General features: G+C 27.5%; 14 protein-coding genes across 14 annotated transcripts, besides 24 other annotated features; 4 read left to right on the top strand and 10 right to left on the bottom strand.

Moving 5' to 3' along the window:
* Window positions 1-16: 16 nt before the first annotated feature.
* Window positions 17-55: a sequence feature (AT_rich).
* Window positions 56-189: 134 nt separating this feature from the next.
* Window positions 190-234: a sequence feature (AT_rich).
* A 131-nt stretch (window positions 235-365) lies between these two features.
* CMU_032240 (uncharacterized protein) lies at window positions 366-1331 on the top strand (the record flags this gene model as incomplete). Its single annotated transcript, XM_002142396.1, has 1 exon — window positions 366-1331. The coding sequence occupies one exon, from the start codon at window positions 366-368 to the stop codon at window positions 1329-1331; it is 966 nt and encodes a 321-aa protein (XP_002142432.1).
* Window positions 1332-1376: 45 nt separating this feature from the next.
* CMU_032230 (hexose transporter, putative) lies at window positions 1377-2807 on the bottom strand (the record flags this gene model as incomplete). Its single annotated transcript, XM_002142395.1, has 1 exon — window positions 1377-2807. The coding sequence occupies one exon, from the start codon at window positions 2805-2807 to the stop codon at window positions 1377-1379; it is 1431 nt and encodes a 476-aa protein (XP_002142431.1).
* A 434-nt stretch (window positions 2808-3241) lies between these two features.
* On the bottom strand, window positions 3242-6634 carry CMU_032220 (uncharacterized protein; the record flags this gene model as incomplete). The annotated part of the gene is made up of 1 exon (XM_002142394.1): window positions 3242-6634. One exon carries the CDS (start codon window positions 6632-6634, stop codon window positions 3242-3244), a length of 3393 nt encoding a protein of 1130 aa, XP_002142430.1.
* Window positions 3668-3691: a sequence feature (AT_rich).
* Window positions 6275-6332: a microsatellite.
* A 183-nt stretch (window positions 6635-6817) lies between the features above and the next one.
* Window positions 6818-6845: a sequence feature (AT_rich).
* An 8-nt stretch (window positions 6846-6853) lies between these two features.
* On the bottom strand, window positions 6854-7822 carry CMU_032210 (cyclin, N-terminal domain-containing protein; the record flags this gene model as incomplete). Its single annotated transcript, XM_002142393.1, has 1 exon — window positions 6854-7822. One exon carries the CDS (start codon window positions 7820-7822, stop codon window positions 6854-6856), a length of 969 nt encoding a protein of 322 aa, XP_002142429.1.
* A 65-nt stretch (window positions 7823-7887) lies between these two features.
* Window positions 7888-7929: a sequence feature (AT_rich).
* Window positions 7930-7990: 61 nt separating this feature from the next.
* Window positions 7991-8027: a sequence feature (AT_rich).
* Window positions 8028-8260: 233 nt separating this feature from the next.
* Window positions 8261-8283: a sequence feature (AT_rich).
* Window positions 8284-8337: 54 nt separating this feature from the next.
* Window positions 8338-8405: a sequence feature (AT_rich).
* Window positions 8406-8465: 60 nt separating this feature from the next.
* Window positions 8466-8523: a sequence feature (AT_rich).
* On the bottom strand, window positions 8520-9341 carry CMU_032200 (uncharacterized protein; the record flags this gene model as incomplete). Its single annotated transcript, XM_002142392.1, has 2 exons — window positions 8520-9215; window positions 9309-9341. The coding sequence occupies 2 exons, from the start codon at window positions 9339-9341 to the stop codon at window positions 8520-8522; spliced, it is 729 nt and encodes a 242-aa protein (XP_002142428.1).
* Window positions 8880-8937: a sequence feature (CT-rich).
* Window positions 9240-9260: a sequence feature (AT_rich).
* Window positions 9342-9796: 455 nt separating the features above from the next.
* Window positions 9797-10552, bottom strand: CMU_032190 (uncharacterized protein; the record flags this gene model as incomplete). The annotated part of the gene is made up of 1 exon (XM_002142391.1): window positions 9797-10552. The coding sequence occupies one exon, from the start codon at window positions 10550-10552 to the stop codon at window positions 9797-9799; it is 756 nt and encodes a 251-aa protein (XP_002142427.1).
* A 9-nt stretch (window positions 10553-10561) lies between these two features.
* Window positions 10562-10587: a sequence feature (AT_rich).
* Window positions 10588-10966: 379 nt separating this feature from the next.
* Window positions 10967-10992: a sequence feature (AT_rich).
* Window positions 10993-11149: 157 nt separating this feature from the next.
* On the top strand, window positions 11150-11833 carry CMU_032180 (SAC3/GANP family protein; the record flags this gene model as incomplete). Its single annotated transcript, XM_002142390.1, has 1 exon — window positions 11150-11833. The coding sequence occupies one exon, from the start codon at window positions 11150-11152 to the stop codon at window positions 11831-11833; it is 684 nt and encodes a 227-aa protein (XP_002142426.1).
* Window positions 11834-11851: 18 nt separating this feature from the next.
* Window positions 11852-11953: a sequence feature (AT_rich).
* A 94-nt stretch (window positions 11954-12047) lies between these two features.
* On the top strand, window positions 12048-12731 carry CMU_032170 (CS domain-containing protein; the record flags this gene model as incomplete). Its single annotated transcript, XM_002142389.1, has 1 exon — window positions 12048-12731. One exon carries the CDS (start codon window positions 12048-12050, stop codon window positions 12729-12731), a length of 684 nt encoding a protein of 227 aa, XP_002142425.1.
* Window positions 12706-12835: a sequence feature (AT_rich).
* On the bottom strand, window positions 12808-13122 carry CMU_032160 (uncharacterized protein; the record flags this gene model as incomplete). Its single annotated transcript, XM_002142388.1, has 1 exon — window positions 12808-13122. The coding sequence occupies one exon, from the start codon at window positions 13120-13122 to the stop codon at window positions 12808-12810; it is 315 nt and encodes a 104-aa protein (XP_002142424.1).
* Window positions 12931-13032: a microsatellite.
* A 129-nt stretch (window positions 13123-13251) lies between the features above and the next one.
* Window positions 13252-13295: a sequence feature (AT_rich).
* A 60-nt stretch (window positions 13296-13355) lies between these two features.
* Window positions 13356-14891, bottom strand: CMU_032150 (uncharacterized protein; the record flags this gene model as incomplete). Its single annotated transcript, XM_002142387.1, has 1 exon — window positions 13356-14891. The coding sequence occupies one exon, from the start codon at window positions 14889-14891 to the stop codon at window positions 13356-13358; it is 1536 nt and encodes a 511-aa protein (XP_002142423.1).
* Window positions 13494-13515: a sequence feature (AT_rich).
* Window positions 13582-13612: a sequence feature (AT_rich).
* Window positions 13650-13701: a sequence feature (AT_rich).
* Window positions 13860-13932: a sequence feature (AT_rich).
* A 61-nt stretch (window positions 14892-14952) lies between the features above and the next one.
* CMU_032140 (uncharacterized protein) lies at window positions 14953-16053 on the bottom strand (the record flags this gene model as incomplete). The annotated part of the gene is made up of 1 exon (XM_002142386.1): window positions 14953-16053. One exon carries the CDS (start codon window positions 16051-16053, stop codon window positions 14953-14955), a length of 1101 nt encoding a protein of 366 aa, XP_002142422.1.
* A 493-nt stretch (window positions 16054-16546) lies between these two features.
* Window positions 16547-17260, bottom strand: CMU_032130 (translation machinery-associated protein 20, putative; the record flags this gene model as incomplete). Its single annotated transcript, XM_002142385.1, has 2 exons — window positions 16547-16772; window positions 16932-17260. The coding sequence occupies 2 exons, from the start codon at window positions 17258-17260 to the stop codon at window positions 16547-16549; spliced, it is 555 nt and encodes a 184-aa protein (XP_002142421.1).
* A 267-nt stretch (window positions 17261-17527) lies between these two features.
* CMU_032120 (RNA recognition motif. family protein) lies at window positions 17528-18253 on the top strand (the record flags this gene model as incomplete). The annotated part of the gene is made up of 1 exon (XM_002142384.1): window positions 17528-18253. The coding sequence occupies one exon, from the start codon at window positions 17528-17530 to the stop codon at window positions 18251-18253; it is 726 nt and encodes a 241-aa protein (XP_002142420.1).
* Window positions 18254-18371: 118 nt separating this feature from the next.
* On the bottom strand, window positions 18372-21349 carry CMU_032110 (uncharacterized protein; the record flags this gene model as incomplete). Its single annotated transcript, XM_002142383.1, has 4 exons — window positions 18372-18554; window positions 18763-20985; window positions 21075-21215; window positions 21299-21349. The coding sequence occupies 4 exons, from the start codon at window positions 21347-21349 to the stop codon at window positions 18372-18374; spliced, it is 2598 nt and encodes an 865-aa protein (XP_002142419.1).
* Window positions 18569-18601: a sequence feature (AT_rich).
* Window positions 21002-21061: a sequence feature (AT_rich).
* Window positions 21350-21434: the final 85 nt, after the last annotated feature.

Raw genomic sequence — 21434 nt, 5'->3', positions numbered from 1 at the left:
GCTCCACTTTAACTACTATTTAATTAAATACTTTATAATTTAATAGTTTAATTATGTAGTGTATTATATATAAGTTACTAGTGATTTTAATATGAAGTAAATTTAAATAAACTAATATGTAGATAATTATATTTCTAATATTTGATAGTTAGTCCCAATATATCTTCCATTAAATATAATTAGTACTAGTTATTATTGATAAAATTTATAAATATTAAATTACTAATTAAATTAGTGTTAGATTTTTTGTATTAATTTCTTAAACAGTAGCCCCAACCTTACTGTAAACAGGATATATTCTTGTAAGCTTTGCGGTAAATATTTATAAGGAAGAATACAAACTGGAAAATCACCATATAATAATAATGTACTCATCTGATGAAGTTGAGCAATTTCTATCTGTAACTGGTTGTAAAGATAGACTAATAGCTCAGCAATATCTGGATTTGTATCCAAATAATATAAATGATGCAGTAAATGAATACTTTTCTTGTGCTGCTACTGAACAAGAAAATCCAAATGATACAAATTATCCAGTATCTAGTACACTTCAAGAAGAATGTGAAGATATTAGGACTCCTATTCCTTCATTTAATGATCAGCTTATACCAGATTATATGAATCAAGCTCAAAGTAATTCTCACAGCTATTATATGGACCAAATAGCACTTTCAGAAGTCATTTCTCCAAGAGATGACTTTTCAACTCAAATATTTAGCCCTCCTGAATCAATCATTTCAAATGAACCTTTTAATACAGTAAAAGAAATCGCAAAACTAGAGGGTAAACTTATTTTAGTAAATATACAAAGCCCAAGAGAATTTTTGTCAATGATATTAAATCGAGATATCTGGAATGACTCATTAGTTCAAGAAGTTATCACTTATAACTTCATTTTTTGGCAAAGAAGTTCAAATACTCCTGAGGGGAGTGAATGGTGTAGTTTATATAGTGTAACGCACTTACCACATGTAGCTGTAGTTGAACCTAGAACAGGTAGACAGCTCAAAGTATGGGATGTTGCAAAAAAATTTTCTGACTCACTATCTGCTTCATCAGAGATTATTGAATTTTTAGAATGTGAATCAACTAGAAAAATATTGAATAGACTTCCTTCTACTAATTCCTCAAATAACAGTAATAAGGATCTGGAAAGCAACAATTTGGTGGATAATGGCCTACAAAGTAAGGAAGCTAGCATATATAAAGAAAAGACTAAACATGATACAAATGAAGTCAAATCAGAAGTTCCTATATCCCGAATAAATTCAGAACTAGCTATGCTACATATGGAGCGGATGAGACGAAAGAATATGGTTAAGAAGGACTAGTTACATATAGATTTAGTTAATACATAGACATTAAGATGCTACTTTTTAACATACACTTTCATATATTTCACTTTCTTCATAAGGTGATTTAGTACACCCTTTTGTTTCCTTCATAAATAGATATGATAAAAGTACAATAAGTAAACACGCGCAAGCTGATAGTAAATAGATAGATAAATCGGAAATGATACAAGACAAAGATACATAAATTAATGTTGTTACCCAACTTAACATTGTACAGAAACTCATACCAATTGCTCTTATTTCTGATGGAAATGCTTCTGGTAAATAAACCCACTGTACTGGACCAATAGATATAGCAAATGAAATCAAGAATATGTACATAGCTATTAGTGAAATAATTGAAGTTGCCAATGGGGGTAATATTTCTGGGTATATATTGAAAATTGCAAGGATAACCAGTGAAGCAAAAATTGACATTGTACCTACAATAGTTAGATTTCTCCTACCATATTTTTCTGTAAATTGACCACCAATATATGTCGATGTGGTAGATACTACGCCCATCAAAATAACTAAATACTTTACATATTCTGCAGAAATATTTGTAGCTGACTGCATTAAAGAAGTTGCTTTTTGTGCAAAAACTCCAATACCACTAGCACTAACACCTATAGATAAAGTCATACAAACAACCAGTACTATAAAGTATCTACGTGAAAATAAATCTAAAAATGTTAATTTTGAATTACAAGTTTCCTTATCACTTGCTGTAGACGTTAAGTTAATCAGTTCACGTATTGCATCATCCTTGCCACTATATATCTTATTAAGAACTTCTTTTGCTTCATCTATCCTATTATTTAATATTAAGAAGCTTGGTGTCTCATATAAACAGAAATGTTTCACAGATAAAAACAATATAACTCCAAATATTGATAATAGTAGATATAGAAACTTATAATAGTTAATAAAATAATCTTTGTTATGTAGCTGCAAATTTTCCATTGATAATAAGTGACTACCTAAAATAAAGGATATAGTTTGTCCAAAAGGGATACATAAAGCAAAAAGTGATGTATATGATCCTCTCTTATCACTAGGTGAAATTTCCGATATATAAGTTGCACTTGCTGAAGCTAAACCTAGACCTGCTCCACATATAAATCTACCAAAGCAGAATATACTGAAAGTCTTAGAAAAGTAGCAAATAACTCCTCCTATTATATAGGGAATTGTAGCCACACTCAAACTATTTACACGACTTTTACTTACTGTATATTTTGCAACATAACAAAATATCAATGCTGAAGCGAAATACAATACAGACATCCAGAGAATTGCATATTGACCAGCTTCACAATTACTTTGAGATAAGAAGGAACCTTTTTCATCACATAATCCGAAATATAAGATTATATATGGAATTGTAGAATTCACAATGGAAATATTGTACCCAAACACGACTGCAATACAAGCAGCAACTAGACTGCACTTTAAGCTATAATTTATCATGAAAAATCTTAATATTAAATGAGATGTGTTCACAATATTATCGATGTCTTTTCAATATTAGTAGTCTAATCTTTAAGTCTAGAAGGGCGCTATAATCCAGTAACAAATAATCTAGAATATAGCTAGTATTACAGTCAAATGTCTCAACTGCCCGGGTTACATTAGATATCTTTATTTGCCATGTTCTTAGAAGAAATGTTTAAATTCCTATTAACAGTATACTATAGAATATTATCATAAGAATCACTTCTTCTTCTTCAGCTGCTATTATATTTGTGATTAGTTTAACACTAAATACCTATACCACATTATTTAAAGGCAAATCAATTACGTCTAACAAATAGTTTATAAAAATAGAATAGGTTTCATTGAAATAATAATAGATAATGTTTAAACTACATATAATTGATATTTAATAAAATATATGTCTCTCATCAAAATATAGAACGAAGTATTTCTAATGTGGGATAATCTTTAGAAATAGAATCTTGAGGTTTTGGAATGGAATCTTCACTCTCCAAATTAAAATTATTAATCTTTGACCTAATAGTATTAACTTCAGAAAATACTTTGTCCTTAATATTACTTATTATATCAATAAATTTCAATAATTCATTTTGATACTTTGAAGATTGAATTTTACTTGCATAAGAGCTAAAGTTATCAAGAGATGGTAATATTTCCTGAAATAACAAATCAATTGGATCAATATTTATTGCTATTAATATATTATAATATCTCCAAAATGATGAAATATAATCTTTTTGAGTATTATCAGAAGATATAGATACAATTTGTTTAATTACTGATAGACATGAATTAATTACACTCTCTAGCATTGCTGAGCTTAAACTATCGACTATATATTTAATATATAATTTAAACCAATAAAGAAATTCACCTCTCGAAAATAACATTAAACAACAGAATAATTGATGTTCAATATGTGTTTTTGTTGATTCCCAGATATTTTGAGGAGTTTTTGATATAAAACTAAAAATTTGATTAATAAAAGTACCTTTTTGATTTTGGTATGTATTATTTTCATAACGGAGTTTCAATAACCTTGAACATCTTTGCAAGGATCTTAGAGGGCGATATTTATCAGTATGTATATCATTACAAGATAGATCAAAATTTGTCTTTCCATCTTCATCAATAAATGTACATTTATATTCATTTGAATTACTGTTTGATAAAAAATATGGCTTAGGAGTCAGAAATGACCAAAAAGCTGAATCATACATTTCTAAATCATCAACTCTAATAAAATTAGCCATTATTGAAGAATATAAAAATACTTTTCCATCACTAAAAAAAAATAGGATAATTGGAATATCAATCGTAATCTTTTTAGATATTTTGGTATTAGTATCAGATTTCACATTATTTATTAAATTGAAATCTTCTGGGACAAAACATTCAATTTTAACAAGTGGTGATTCATTTAAATGACCCCAATATCCTTCAAATTTCCAATCTATACCTAAACCTAAACTTTCATTTATATTTATTGGAATTCTGAATATCTTCATTTGACCATTAGACATTATTAATATAATAATATCCATAACTGAGCATACACCTATATTAATAACATATGGTAATATTACATCACATAATAAGATCGATCCTGAATATATGTTAATAATTTCCATATATGAATTATTTACTTTATTTAGATATTCCATGGAAGGATGTGAATAAATTAAAATGACAAAATGTCTCATTTTTATCATATTAGTAATAACCATACCATATGGTAATGATCTGTACCATAATATATCATTTTGATCATCTTTAACTTCTTCTATTTTATACTTTTCTAAACTTTTTCTAATACATAAGATCTCAATTCTTGTAGAATCTCTATTTACATTGTTTAATATTTGGTTATTATCAACAAAGATTGCATACATATATGATACACTATCAATCTCATCTTTAAATTCAATTGCCAATCTTTGTGGAATATTTATATTCTTAATCCAATGTAAATTATTATTATATGTACAAGATTTTGAAATATTAATATCTACATCCTCTTTAGATTTATTAATTGGAGATAGTTCATTTTGATTATATTTAACTTCTAAATATTTTTCACCTTTCTTCATATTTAATTCAGAATTTGTTTGTTCTAAAGACATATCTTCATCTAAATTAATTATTTTCTGGTCATTTTGCAATTCGGTTAAATTTACTGGTTTAATTTTTCTTATTTTATTCCCCTTGTTATTAATTATAATATGCTGATTTTTCTCTTGAAATTCTATTATTTCATTCGTGGTAATATTTGGTAATGATATTACTTTTGAATTAGTTGACTGCTTCATTGTTGATATATCTGATATTATTTGGGGAATCTTTGGTTGTTGAGCAATGTAATCAAAAAACCACATATTCCATTGATTATCCAAACAATTATCCTGTAAAAATTTATTATCTACCAAAGCAAATTCATGAAACTCAAATGATATATAGGTAACTTTATTATCATCAGAGCCAATTAATAAAACTGAAGCTGTGAAATCAAATGCAATTTCTGTTATACTTGCTTGTTCATCTATAAAGTTAGTTAATACTAAAAAACATTCTGCTCCTTTTATAAATGGTGAAGGATTACAGTCATATTTCACCTTCCATAAGCTTAAACTACCGTCTTGACATCCCTGAGCAAATATAGTGAATAATTCACCATTTCTAGCAAATACAACAGGTGCAAATTGACATATTCTAACACGTCTATAATGACCTCTTAATCTATATGGTTGACATAATTGCGAAATATTTGAATTATTTATTTTCCCTTTAGAATTCAGAGACCAAAAATCAAAAGAATCTTTAGCTCCCTCTATTTCATCAATTAATACAATGTCAGATTTCTCCTTTCTCATTTTTTGTAACCCAGACCATCCAAGAGTTTGATTTCTTGAATTCCCTGTAAAAGGAAATAAACAAGAGAAATATGATGTACCTACTTCACCATATGGACATCCTAGTATACTAGTTAAAGAATCAAACACTGGTCTTCTATTATATGTTAATATACAAGGTGAGTTACGTAATAATCTATCTTCTTCAATTAATAAAGATAAATCAAAAATTCTATATTTTGCATTCCTTTTGGAATTTGTATGATCTGTATTATATATAACCTCAAATACTAAAAGTTTTCGATTAGTCATTTGACATGATACAAATAAACCCATACAATCTGCATTGAGCCCACAAACATGACCTATCTCTTCTACCTCATCTTCAGTTTTAATAATATTTGACTTCCTTCTTCCATCTTCTAAAATATCTTTAACAAACAAATTAGCAATAACAGACTTTTCATCTATATTATATGCAATTATATAACCAGATACAGTGCCATTTAGCAATATTTTTGAACCACTTAACCAACAAATATCAAAACACTCATCAACACCATTACAAGCAAATGTAGTATAAACTGACCAATTTTCAATATAATTATCAGAAGTTATCATATTATTGCTATCATTATTACTATTATTAAAATCTTGTTCAATATCTTTATTTAATTCATATATTGTTATTTGCTCCATATCTACTACTGCTAAAAATCTACCATCTGAACTCCATCTACTGCACTTCACATTAGAATTTGTAGAACTTTCTAGAATTGATAGTATCCTTTGATTACCACTAGATTCAAATCCCCAAATAGCAACTTTATTTTCACCACAAACTGCTACTCGCTCTAAATCCCACTTTTCATTTACAGGATGTGGTTGAAAACTTATTGATAAAAGGACATTACCTGGAGCTCTTAAATCGCCCAGTTTCTCTATTCTCATTAATCAAAACCATGCAATATTCATAATCCTTAACTTAATTATGAAAACAAAAGGAAAAAAAAAGGGAAAACCCGGTCTTAATCATTACTTCTTAATATAAACCGCCATATATTTTTCTTGACCAAATTCATCCAATATAATAATATTTAATTACTTATTCTCTATACAGTTTATGTAAATCACATTATATTATATTAAATTTATAAATATTCACTTAATTCACTTTTTTATAGTAGAGATACGGTGAAATAAAGTTCTGTATGTATTTTTCCATTTACTTGTCAAATCTTTAAGAAATATAAATGGCAAGTCCTTTTGACATTGATAAGAAATTTCTGAAGAATCAGATATTTTTACTTTTTTTTCTAAAAAAAATTGCTCCTTTATAATTCCAGTTATAATATGTATACATGGTTTAATATCTTTCACCAAATTATTTTGTTTTGCATATGCTAACACTTTATTTTTTATCTGCTTGAAAGTATTATTTACTAATTCATCTTTACACCCATTACTATATACTATACATAAAAATATAATTATTGAAATTGATATAAGACTTACAGGAAAAAAAATCAATGTTGGATGTAATAAGGCTAATTCTGTTATATAAGTAGCACAAGAATAATAACTTGTTGATAGCAAGTTAACTGTCTTATCATTATAAAGTGGTTTAAGAAAATAATCAATATAATCTAAAACTGATAGTCCATCTATTATTTTAAACTGTAAAGAATTTAATAGATTTGCTTCCATTTCTATCATATCTTTAGGTTGAAATTCCGAATTACTCATTATACAGTAATCCATTAATACTGCAGGATTCATATCTTCATATTTTGAAGCTACATGTAAACATGTAGCACCAACTAATTGTAAATTATCACAATTTATTAACCCCTTTGCGCTATTTATGATAAATCTATCAAATAGATTTATACTAATATATAATGTTGCAGGTCTAAATTGAAACTTTCTATGGACACCAATTAACCAATCCAATACTATAGCTCTACAAATACTATTTAAACCACTATCAGCCAACTTCAACCTGTACTTCTTTGCATCTAATAAATAATCACTTTCTGGATATTCTATTATATCTTCATTATTTACTTTTTGTTTCTTACTCTTTATGGTTGCACACTCTAGATCCACTTTCGAACTAGGTATATAGTTTTTTTTCATTTTTTTCTGTAAGTAATACCTTCTTATTTTTTATCATTAAGTGAGAATAAAAAATATATCCTGAGTAATATAATATTTTATTTACTTTTTTAAATTATTGTATTTTTCCTCCCAAAACTATCTATATATTGTAAATAAAATAACCTTCCAAAGGTTTATTTGATAAAGATATTTTTTTTTCATAAATTTTTATTAATCTTAATTACATGTAATATACATGTATATCTTACAGATTTTAGTAGTTAAAAAAGTCTTATACCGGTATCCACATAAACGAAAAATATACCGGTATTTATTAGAGTGTATCATCAATCACATGTACTAACTTTTAAAATAAAATTGGATAATGAAAAGAAATTGATTTCGAATTATTTAAAAGTATCCTAGAAATATCTTAATTACTGTTCTTCTGTAATAATCACTTAATATAGTCGCTTCTTATTATATTTAATAATTTTAAACTGAAAGACTTTATATTATACTAGTGAAGATATAATGAAAGTTAGGAATATCTCTTTAATATAATTATTTATAATCAAAAATAACTTCTTTAAATATCAATTAATGAAATATTTGAAATATTGCTATATCAATAAGAACTTAATAAAAGGAGTTAAAAAAAAAAGAAAAAAGAAACCCTAGCTTATAAAAATATCAAAAATTCTTATTAGTTAAAATTTATCAATGAATTTTTTTTTTATCTTGGTCTACCTGTAACTGTATCTTTTAATATTACTGGGACAGTAACAAATCCTGGGGGTGGTATTGGTGGTGGACCTTCTGGAATTAGATCTGGACTTGGGATATGAACAGTCATTGTACCATGAGTATTTACTAGAGGATTTAAGGGTAAATGAGATCTTTGAACTCCTTGTATACCAAAAGATTGTGGAGGAGGTACTCCCATACCAAATACAATTGGAGCATCATTAGTTTGTGGTTGTTTACCTTGTCTATGATGCCTATTATCAAATTTAGACATAGAATGAGAATTTAAAGGAGCATTAGAAGAGATAGGTGTAACTGGTAATTCATTGGAGCGCATTGACATTGGAATAGGAGTATGAGGTGGTGGAGGTGAAGGTGGGGTAGGATGAGGAGGAGGAGAAGGAGGAAGTCCAACAGGATATCCATGTGGTATATGTGGATGAGAATGCATATGATGACAATTTTGTCTCATTGCCATCCTTTCTCTAAGTTGTTGAAGATATCTTGCAAGTTTCCTAGTTTCAACCGCTCTAAATTGTCTTTCAATTCTCTCCCGAGTTTTTGCTTTATCCTTTTCTCTACAAAATAATATAAAAAACCCAGCAAGTGTACATACTAAGAGAATACTTAGTATTGAAGTTACAACAATAGCCCATGTTGGAACATCACTAAGTCCTCCATTTATCTGAAATATTATTCAAAACCATTCAAAATTTATTAAAATTTAATAGTAAGTTTTACATCAAAATCTACTAAATTATAGTTTGAAGTAACATACCTTTATTAAATCTTGAGATGTAGTTGTCCCCATTATTATCTATACATTTTTAAAATGATAATCACCAATTATTAACAAATTTAAGGTTAGAATTGAGTCCTACAAACGACGTCACACAACGTCAACTAAAAATATATTATTGGCGGAGACACTAAGTAGTGATTTCTTTAAAAAATTATAGTGTGAAAGAGTGAAGAGAAAAAAAAAAAGATTATAAGTAACTACCTAATGTACTAATAATATTATTTCTCCTTAAAAGTGGACATATCCTTGACTTTTCTTAATAGTAATGATAAACTCTAAAGATAAATACAAAGCATTTCCGAGTAATTACAATGTAAATACTTAAGTACTTTACTATCTCCATTTCAACCACCCTATCTCTACATATTGAACCCTATCTTATCATCCTTATATCTTTATTTCTTCCTTTTCTAATATTTCGACTCCCAATTATCCTCGATTCTTATCTTTGTATATCTATTATATTAACGATCATTTACACTTACTGCATTCACTATTCTCAAAATATATATGAACATATCTAAAATAGCTAAGTGCAACATTAGAGCTGCACCCACATAATCATCTTCATATATCATATTCCCATGTTCTCCAATAATTGATTGCGTTACCATTAATAGTACAAATGCATAGAACATAGCACCAAATGAACCTATTAAGATTTCAAATAGTCTTGAATAAGGGATAAACAAACCTATTATTGATGCAACAACTAATCCAATAGAACCATAAAGTAACAATGAGGTGTAAGATGTAAAGTCATATTTTGTTTGTAAGGCATATATTGTCATTCCAATAACTGCAACTGTCGTTGCTATCAATGCAATTAGAATATTTTTACCAGGTAGAACTACACATAAACAACCAATGGGTAGAGACTCAAGAAAAGTTATTGTAAATAAAATGACTAAGTTAATTGGATATTGCCTCATGTAGTCTGTATTGGTAAATCTGCATATTAATATAATAGCCAAAGATAATAAAGAAGATATACAAACAATCCAAACAGTAGTAGTGTAGTTATATATTATATATTCTTTAATCGTCTTAGTAAACATAATTGTGGTTACTAAGCATGTTAATATAAATTGTACAGATAATAAACCATAAACACGTCGGATAAATCCCATACGCATCTGTTTAGTAAAAGCTTCATCATATTGATCTTCTAGATCATATGTACCATCATTGACCTTATTATGTAAAGTTAACATTTTCATTTAATGTCCTTATTATTTTTAAATAAATTATTAATGCTAAAAAAGGAAAGTAATTTAACTCTATAATAATTTATCACTTAGAATAGAAACTTATTCTAAAATACCGCCTATACGTAATTTACTGCATTCACTAATATACATTTTGAATTAAGAAGTTAAATAATGGTGATTTATTTTGAACTTTTTTTTCCGTAATTATACCCTTAGTTAATTATAAAAAAGTAGTAATAATTTCAAATATAGGATATTAATAGTAGATAATAACTTTGAAATTATTCCCTAATATAAATACATATAGTGAGGAGTTATTAGTATTATTTGAGCGGTATCAATTTATTATTTTTAATACCGGAGTGTCAAATATATTAGAGGATAAAAATTACTTTTTGAAGTGTTAAATTGAAAAAAGAGAGGAATTATATATATATATAATAAAATTTCTTATAGTTATTACCATATAATATAGTATATATATGTATACATAACTGATTCCTATTAAATTAAGTATATGGGAAGTATTTATATTATTGGAAATTAATTATCTCATAAAAATAATTTACTTAGAAATTAAAATAGACTTTATTAAGTACTTTAGTAATGTCAATAAGTAATAAAGTGCAAGTACTATTAAATAGTGCTTCAAGATATGATGTATGTAATCTGGAAGTATTCGAACAATGTGTAAGGGATCAAATTAAATTTGAACAATACAGTATTATAAATAATTTGGCAATTCTAAGATTATATATGATATATCCTAATAAAATGAAATTAGATATAATACAAGATATTTTATTAAAAGCATTAATACAAGGCCCATTAAATTCAGACTTTTTATCTTGTACATATCAGATTCCATTATCTATACAAGATAATCCAGAGATCAAACCTATTTTATCCTTACATGAAATGTTAATTGATTGTAAATTCACCTATATGTGGAAGTTTTTAAAGTCAAATCAATTACTATCTACAAAGATGTCTCGTATTTTGGGTTTTGAGAATTTCTTACGTAATATAGTAGTTTATACGGTTAATAATTCACACAGTTGTATAAGTTTATTAGTACTCTCAGAACTATTAGACCTTCCAACATCATCTAATGAGATCATGGGGATTATTGAAAAGAATGGATGGAGAATGGATATACAAAGTGGTTTAATACGTATTCCTGCAATAGAAAATAATGAGAATTTAGGAGACACCATAATAAATAAAACAAAGTGTACAGATGATGATATAATTGTGAAGAATTACTTGTCAATTTTAAATAGTAATTAGGAGTCTAGATAAAAAGAGTTTTATTTATAACAATTAAATTTATTTATTTCTATTTTTCCTCTTTATTATTAATTTGATTTTAATTTGATCCCTAATATTAAATCTTTTATTAATAAATTTGGCTATAATAAGACACCGCTTAAATACCTATTTGTTTTGTCTCACGTCAAATTAAAATTTATTGAAAAGAAGTTTTATTATTAAATATACAGAGATGAGTAGTGTAATTGAAATAGAAGCAGATATTAAGGAATTAAAGGATCTAATAGAAAAGAGTAAAAGATCCAATGTAAAGAGTGTTTTACAGGTACAATTACAAGCTATGGAAATTCAATTATCTGAGACAAAAAAGAGGACAGCTAATATAGTAAATAATAAATCAACTATAAACGAAATTAATAATATATCTTCTAATATTCCATTAGATGCATATATACCAATTTCTCAATATAGTTGGGATCAAAGTGATAAGAAAGTAAAGGTATATATTACGATGAATAATATACATAATAATGTAGATTGTTTAAAAGTTAAATTTAATAATGATAGTTTTGATTTACAAATTGCTAATTTAAACAACAAATATTATAAACTTTCAATAAAATTAAGTGGTTCTATTATAGAATCTGAAAGTAATTTTAAAGTTAAAACTGATATGATTGTGTTGACTATGACAAAACAAGATATTTCTAAATGGCTACAATTGTCATTTAAAGAAAATCACTTAAAAAAAGCTACCTCACCAGATACATTTAATACAAATGATTCATCAGATCCAATGGCTGGCATTCAAAATTTAATGAAGAAGATGTATGAAGAAGGTGATGATGAAATGAAGAGGACTATTGCTAAAGCTTGGACAGAGGCTCAGGATAAAAATATAAGTAATAAATTTTAAATATTTAAAATAAACTTATTATTTAGATAACTTTCAATCTGAATATTTAGAAATATCAATAATTTAATAATTAGAATTATTCAAGTAGATTTTTATTTTTTTTACAATTCACTAGAGAACTTTTTAGATATTGATGAAGATCAGCCCAATCTTTAAATTTAAGACGATGTCCATTTGAGTCAACTTCATTAGAAATGGAATTTATTTGTACATTTTTACTAATACAATTATTTTCATTAATGTATTGACTATTTGATGATATATCTATTTCTTTTTTAATACACTTCTTTATAAATTTATTATGATTAGATATTTTTGGAATAGAATAACCATTCCACATAGCGATTTGTTTATCCAACCATTCTTGAATATCTGATTTATTATGAGACATTTAGAGAATAATAATTAAATAGAATATATATGTAAATTAGTAGATTTCAATATGTGTTGATTATATATATTGTGTGTATCTATCCAGGTGGGAGAATATAAAATTAATGACTTCATACACACAATAATGAATAATATTTAATATTAATTTAAATGCATATATTTTATTAATATGATGTGATAAGATAATTAAAGAAGAAAAAGGAAATAGTCAATATATTTCTTAAATTGAGGTTATATTAAATCTTCATCAAATATTGATAGATCAATTATTGAAATCATTTCACCTATTTCCTTTTCTTTTAAATACTTCTTTAATTCTATGAATTCTTTTTCACTAAATGTCACTATATTATACTTCTTACATACCTCTTTAATATTAAATATATTTATAGATCTATATATGTCAGATATTTTTAGATTTAAATGATCAATAGATAGATTATCATTAGGATAATCCATTATATTTTTAAATATATGATTATTTATATCTTCTATTTTAGAAAATTGAACTTTTAGAGCTTTATGTATATTAAAATATTCTTTATTATTATTTAATGAAATATTATCAATAAATAATGGAAAATCTATCAATAATATATCTCTTTGAAATATTTTAAGTGAATATATTTCATTTATTTCTTGTTTATCACTTTTATTTATAATATAAACTTGGGAAGTACCATTTTCTCTACATTCTTGTTCTAAATAAAAGGCTAATAAAGAATTTAATGTGTGATTTTTAAATATATTTATAATTTCTTTTACTATAGAATTTTCAATATTTCTATATACTTTATCAAATTTAATTGCATATTTCCAAATATAAATAGTATTTAAATCAAACCATCCAATATTACTTTGACATGATGGACAAGATAAAATATTTAGTTTACACTTTATAGTGTTATAACCATAAAGATTATGGATTTTATTTGCAATGTGAATTTGTAGAGATAATTCAGAATGTGGATTTGATTTCTCACTTTCTAATATTGACTTAAATATTTCATTACAATTGATCTTATGAATTGATATATGTTGAGGTCCTATACAAATCCAATTTGGACGTGGTCTAAAATCATACTTATTATTTCGTTCTTTAATAGATATTAAAGGATAACAAGTATCACATGTTAATGCTTCTGAATAATTTAGAACTATTTCCGTTGGTAATGGAGCTATAAAGAATAATTTATTATTATAAGATGCAATTTCATGAGTACATTCTCTACATAATATTCTGACTTGAAATTCCTTTTCATTATTAGTAATATGTTTTAATTTATTAATTTCAAAATTAGGGCTAACAGTAATTACATTATCCAATTCAAAATATTCAAAATTATCACTAATTATATTATCAACTAAGCTCATATTTGTCGTAGAATTTTGAGCAAGACTTAATACAATCCTTATACATGGAGTAAGATTATTATTTCTATTTAATATATTTTGATTTATTCCTGTTAATTTTGTCTCTCTATAATATTGAACAGAAATTAAATCTTTTACTTTGATATATCCTGGTAATTTAAAGTAAAAGGATAAATCACTTTCAAATTTACTATACTGTGGGTTTATATTCAAACAGTATTGTGAATTATAGAATTTTAATGTAGCAGAGAACTTATAATCACTGCATCCATATAAACACCTCTTATCAATCTCATTTAGTTTTTCTTCACTTAAATATAATAACAAGCTAGCCCTACACACAATTTTATATATTTCCAAAGTACCATAATCTTGACTGTATATAAGGTCCATAAATTTATACTAAATTTACTTTCTTTTTTTTTCCCTAATATAGATCCTTATATCCTTGCGCCTAGTCAGAGACAAGTTGAACGTCAAAGAGCCTATAAGACTGCTTTTTATATTGTTGTTGTAATGTCTTAACCTGTCCTCTAGTATGCCGTATAGCTGCTAATAATCTTAAAGTAGTAACAGTCTTAGTAGGACAAGAATAATGCTGTAAGTTGAAATTTCTGGGATTATGAGATGAAGGGTGATCAGTTAGAAACTGTGCTGTTGACAAATTTATCGATGTAGATGACCGCTGAAATTTCAAGACATCATTAGCAGTAAAATTCATTTGTGGTGATGCCGTTTTGTAAAACTGATCAAATGTAATTGGCTGTATATTTGTTTGAGTTGTTTCTATGGTATTACCTTTATCCTCATTACTTGATAAGTGTTGTGAGTCTTTGAGGATTTCAATACGTGAATCTTCCATTATCTTTTCAGTATCAATATTTAACATTGAAAGTGATAATGACAAGTCGTCATCAATAGTTATATGGTCATTAGGTAAAATATTGAGGGAAATTCTGCAGTTATTAACAGCATCATGAAGTTTCTGCATTTCTTCCTCTTTAGATACACTGAATTTAATTGGTTCATTAATTTGGGAATTGCTCAGTATTAGACTGTTTACCATCCCAATATCGAGTATTCCCATGGTCTCATACAGTCTTTGCTTCCACTTGAGAATCATGTCATCCTGTTTATTAGCTTGATCAGAATACGAAGTACTCGCAAAATTATCTTTTTCAATCTTACTTAGTCCTAAAAAACTAATATTCAGATTGTCAGTTTTGTTAGTTGTAGCATTATCAAATATTTCATTAGCATCTATTATGCAGTTTTCAACATGTAATTTATCAGGACTATTTACAGAAATCTCTACTTCATCCAATGCAGTTATCTTGTCAGTATTATTGATTCCTGTCTCTTTTCCTAATATTAAATTTCGTACTTTATTATTAAAGTCACTTGGGGAACCTCCCAAATTTAATACACCCTTAACACTCAACATTGGAGGACCAGATGCGTTATAAGATAGCAACCTAGTTAATTTGTCACCATAATTATTGTCATACTGGATAATATCTGACAAGTTTACAGAGTATGGTGATTCCAGAGACATTCTAAATCTTTATATTGAAGTACAAAATAGCCATAAATATGTGTCCCTGTATATAAACCTAACTCCCCAAATGTCTATTTCAAAAGGAAAAAAGGGAAACTAACTCAAAGAGGGGAAATCAAGAGGAAGTCACTACAGTAATTAGATTTTCCAGCAATAACTCTTACCTGAAACTGTAGTAAAGATAATTAAATAAATAATGCCGGGAACTTCTTTGTAGTAAAAACAAAGAAAAGGAAAATATATCGGAAAATCTTAATATAAATTAGTCCCTTATACCGCACGCGCGGGATAAGGATCGATTAATCCAGAGAGTGAAAACGTGATGCAGGACACCTAAGTAATTAAGGCTCTTATGTCTATCTTTTTAAACTTTTAGAGAAAAAACTAAGCAGGGACGAGGAAATAAAACTTTCTAAGAGACAATATAAATGTTTCATCATATCAATATCGTATCGTTGATTTAATATAACGATGGGATTTTAAGCTGTTATTAAGAGAACTTGGGACTTGTCCAGAGACCATCATTCAGATAATGAACATTTTCAATACATACACCTTTATTAATAGACTGAATTTCATCAGTACTCATCAATGTATAACCAATAGCACAGGCAGAGGAGGTTCCTTCTCCAACGATTTTGACCACTTGTTTTGGTTTTACTAAATCCATTTTACCACCTAGAGAAGTTAGACCAGGACACATGATGTTTGAACCTCTGAAATAAAGGAGAGATAGTAATACAGTAAGGTGAAATAAAAAAGAGAAATTCAAAAGTGTACAATTGAGTATCTTTTTTTTTTTTTTTTTCTCCCTTTCTCTCTTGGATACAACCTTTGAGGAATTACCAAGACAATTATACTATTCAGTCACTTACTTCAGAACATATTTAATAGCACCCTTGTCTACTTGCATCGTAGGCATCATATCTGGGTATAAATGAAGTAGTCTTAATGTTGGGTACCATGGACTACCACGTTGTTGGAAAAAAAGAGGGACGGAATCCACTACAATAAATTGTATGTGATTTGAACACTTTGCAAGTACAATGGCACCTTTTTTTGGCAATATGTAATCTATGACATCTGACAGTAATGGATATTGAGTTATAATTGCAGTTTTGATTGATCTTTGAATTGATGATTTGAGCTGGTTTTGTGATGAAATGTTGTCTAGGGAGAACTTTTTCATAGAAGTGGCAGACATTTCTACTTTCTTAATATAGAATTCCCCGGAGTAATCACTTTTAGAGCTAGATACTTTTGGGTTTCTTTAGAGGAATCCAAGAATGACCAAAATAAAAAAAAAAACACGAACTGATTTTCAAAAACTTATTAGGCAAATTTTGCACCACCATCATCACTACCACCATGAAGTTTTTGTTTTATCCTGTTTCCCGCCCAAGATTTAGATGGCAGATTCGAGTTCAATATTCCACTTTCTATTTTACTATAATATATACCATTATTATCAATGAAAATAAGAGAGGATAGAACCAAAGTATTTATTGGACAGTTAGATCCATGGATAACTCCTGGTGAACTTGAAAGAGAGTTTCGGAGATTTGGAGTTGTCGATGCTGTATGGGTTGCTAGAAATCCACCTGGGTTTGGATTTGTAACATATGCTAATCCTCGAGACGCCGAACTTTCAGTTCAAGAAATGGATGGTTCAACAATTTTTGGAAGAAGACCGATTAGAGTTGAGATGGCAAAGAGCATATACTCTAGACGTGACTCGTCTTCTGGTAGACACAATGGTATGAATGGTCCATACTCTAGAAATAAAAGTCCTCCACCACTACCTCCTTATAGAATTAGAGGTAGATATCCATCTAATGTACGCTATGATGATAAAAATACGCGACGAAGTCCAAGTACCTCACGCACCAGATCTCGTCATTATGATGACCATGATAGAAGATATGTATCTAACGATATGAGATATCGCTCACCATACTCTGACTATTATCACGACAACCATAAAGTAAAATCTAGGTCGAGGTCACGATCTAGGTCACTTCCAGTGGAACATAGAAGAAGAAATTATTCACCAAATCTAACACATAGAGAAGATACAGCAAACCGCAATATCTCAATGTTATCACCACGTCAATTAAATGAATCTAATAATCAAGATGGAGAAGTAAAATATTCGCCACCTTCAAGATCAAATTCTACATCAAGGATTCAATCATAATTAAAATGAGATATCTTTAAGTAAACATTAATTGCCAGTTTAACAAGCTATGATTGTTAATCTGCTTTGCTTGTTTCCGATAATAGTATCAAATTAAAAGCCAAGTCAAATAGATTCATTATAAATGAGTCTCCACTGATCCAAACTGTGATACAAAGACCTTCCTGTTACATGGATTGGTTGTTGATTCATCAAGAATTTGAAAGCAGTAATTATTTTCATTACAAAGATGAAGCATGCTAATAAAACATATAGCTACTGATAAATTACTAGAATCTTCAATAGACAATGATGACTTGTCCTGAAAACAGAAGGATATTTTGAAATATTTATAAATAATTTAATTTAGATGGGATTTGATATCATTAAATATTTAAAGTAAAAGTAGAATACTTGAATATACAGATCATTTTACATTCTTTTGTTACTTCTTTAGAAGCTTTATACATATTTCTTTGGTTCCTTATTAAGTTATATTCACTCATCTAAATTTGCTCATTAAAACTTACCATAGTATTCAGAATATCCTGGAAATCTATTAAATCTTCTCCTTTTTCTTGTATTGAATTATTCAAAGCAGATTTAACTTTGACAATATTAACATAATTAGAAGATTTTATACCTGTTATTACTTGATTAATAATTTTATTATGTGTATTTTTGTTAAATGTAGAAGGTTCCACTAAAGTTATAGCCTGGGATAAATTATTATTTGTGTTATAGTTCAAAGTTTTTATGAGTGCTGGATATGATAATATTACTTTTCTCGACGAAATACTTGAATTATTTATTGTTTCATCTATGGAAATTATATCTTCTCCATTATCTTGTTTTATATTAATAAAGTCATCATGTATATCGATAAAGTCTACATTATCTATATGATGTTGAATAGGAAAGTCTGTGTAACTTTTCTGTTCACTTATCATGATACTTGGGCGAATTATATTACTTGTTGAATTGTCATTTGTTAAGTAATTTTGCACTTGCAATGTAAGTGGTGGTATTGGTTGGATATATCTACCAACTAAGTTTGATAGACAAGTCAGATGTTGAACGTTGTATATAAAAGTTGAAGTTGTGTGATTTCTGTCAATGAATATTTTACTAAACTTTTCATTTGCTGCTGTATTGTTCATTTTTATGCTATTTGAGGGTTTTATTAATGACTTGATCCATGATATACCATCAAAGTCAATTATATTCATATACTTGAATATTTTCTGTCTTGGACGATGAAATGGTGATTTTTTAGTTCCCTTTTTCAACATTATATCTATCGCCTTAATATTATTATCATTATTCAAGTATAATGGAGCTGTGAGGTGATTCATTTTAATTTGCATCAAATTTTGTGTAAAGTAATTCAGTACATCTTCACTCTTCAAATTTAATAAAATAATATTGTTCTCCTGATGGCTACAGGGAACCTCACATATATTTGGAACTTGCTCTGCATAATTATCATCAGAGTTATAGTCTGTTTGAAGAATCTCATATATTGAACTATGGGATGAGTCATCTCTTGTTATAATCTTTGAGATCTTTTCTATATTATCTGAAATGGCAGTACTATTGCCATTAGATATTGGAAAATTTGAATAAGAACTATTATTTAAGTTATTGTCAGAGTGCTCTATTTCAGATAAATCAGATAGTATATCAGCTGTATCATTATTTTGGATTAATGCATTGTGTGCAGGAAATGGATCATTGCATATATCATTTAATCCTGCCTTTATTTGCTGAATTAAATGGACTAAACTTTTTACCTCTGAACAGATTGAAAATCTATAGCAATTTGAACTTGATGATTGAACAAAATTAAAACAATCACCAACAGATAATAAACCTGTTAAAGTTACCATATCAACAGCAATAATTTCCTGTTTTTGTATGTTATCTCGTTTGTCACTTGTAGTACTGTCCAAACCACTTATATTGTATGATAGAGAAATAGAATCATCAATGTAGTTATGATTGTTTTCCAATTCAATATTTGACATAAGCAAAGATGAAATTACACCCAAGTCGCTTGAACCACCTAAAGGAGCGAGGGATGAACATGGTGCACCTAATTCCATCTTCTTGACAAAGTATCCCTTTTCAATAACTACTTTGTTCCTTTCATAACCATTCAAAGTAATTAAATCTTTGTTATTGACAATAGTCTTATGGTCTGACAGTTTGTTTGCCCTTCCTAAATATTTATTTTTGCTGTTATAATCTTTGAGTGTATCATATTTCTCACATGTCTTATCTATATCTAGATCTTGTTCATCTTTCTTATCTTGTTCACTTTCATATGAGATATTGCCTTTTTTTATTTCTGATAATATTCTACATGCATTGTCATATGTAGAGTCAACCCTATATCCATAAATTCTTGCTGATGCTTCCAATGTAACAGCAGCTCTTTGAAATGCATCAAACTCTATATTATTAGTATCTTCTAAATATGTATTATTCAAATTCTCTAGATAAAGATGATCTTTATCTGATTCTGAATCTTTACAATCTTTATCAATTAGAAAATCTCTATGTTCTAAATCTCCAGATATCTCTGAGCTAACAATATCTCCTAAATGTTCAATAAGCCTTATATCAAAAGCATTCTTAGTATTTATCTTATTTTGTCTTAAAAGAGCAATACATTGGGTGTAAAGTTGGTTTAAAGCTGATCCTGATAATCTATGAGGTGATCTAGAACTTGAGTATCTATCTATTGCTTTCTTTAAGTTTATTGACTATTTTTAATAATCATATATTTAACCAAAAATTAATAATTATTCTTATTTTTAAAATAAAGTATTTCACTTACTTTCCGTGCTAGTATTGATAGAGAATTATTACTTAGATGATCTTGGTTATTTATAGAGGATTGTTTAAGTGAATTACGCCTGAAATCCGATTGATTTTCTTCAGTACTAATACAAATAGGTAATCTATTCCCTACTTTTATCTAAAATATTAATAATATTTCTCCATTGAATCTCATTCTTTTATAAAAATACCATTTCAATGATGTATAACTAATAAACATACCTTTTTAGGATCAATTTCAGATTGTTTAAAGCTTACAAAGGAGTTTGACATGTTAATTTGGTTGAAAATATGACTATTTATACAAATTATTATCCTATAATAAGCCAAAAAATAATCTGATCTTCTTTAAATCATC

This window comes from Cryptosporidium muris, genomic scaffold, assembly GCF_000006515.1.
Source record: "Cryptosporidium muris RN66 scf_1106632373433 genomic scaffold, whole genome shotgun sequence".
In the NCBI taxonomy this organism is placed as follows: Eukaryota; Apicomplexa; class Conoidasida; order Eucoccidiorida; family Cryptosporidiidae; genus Cryptosporidium; species Cryptosporidium muris.
Note: the sequence above shows the minus strand (reverse complement) of the source record. Positions and strands in the feature narration are given on the sequence as shown.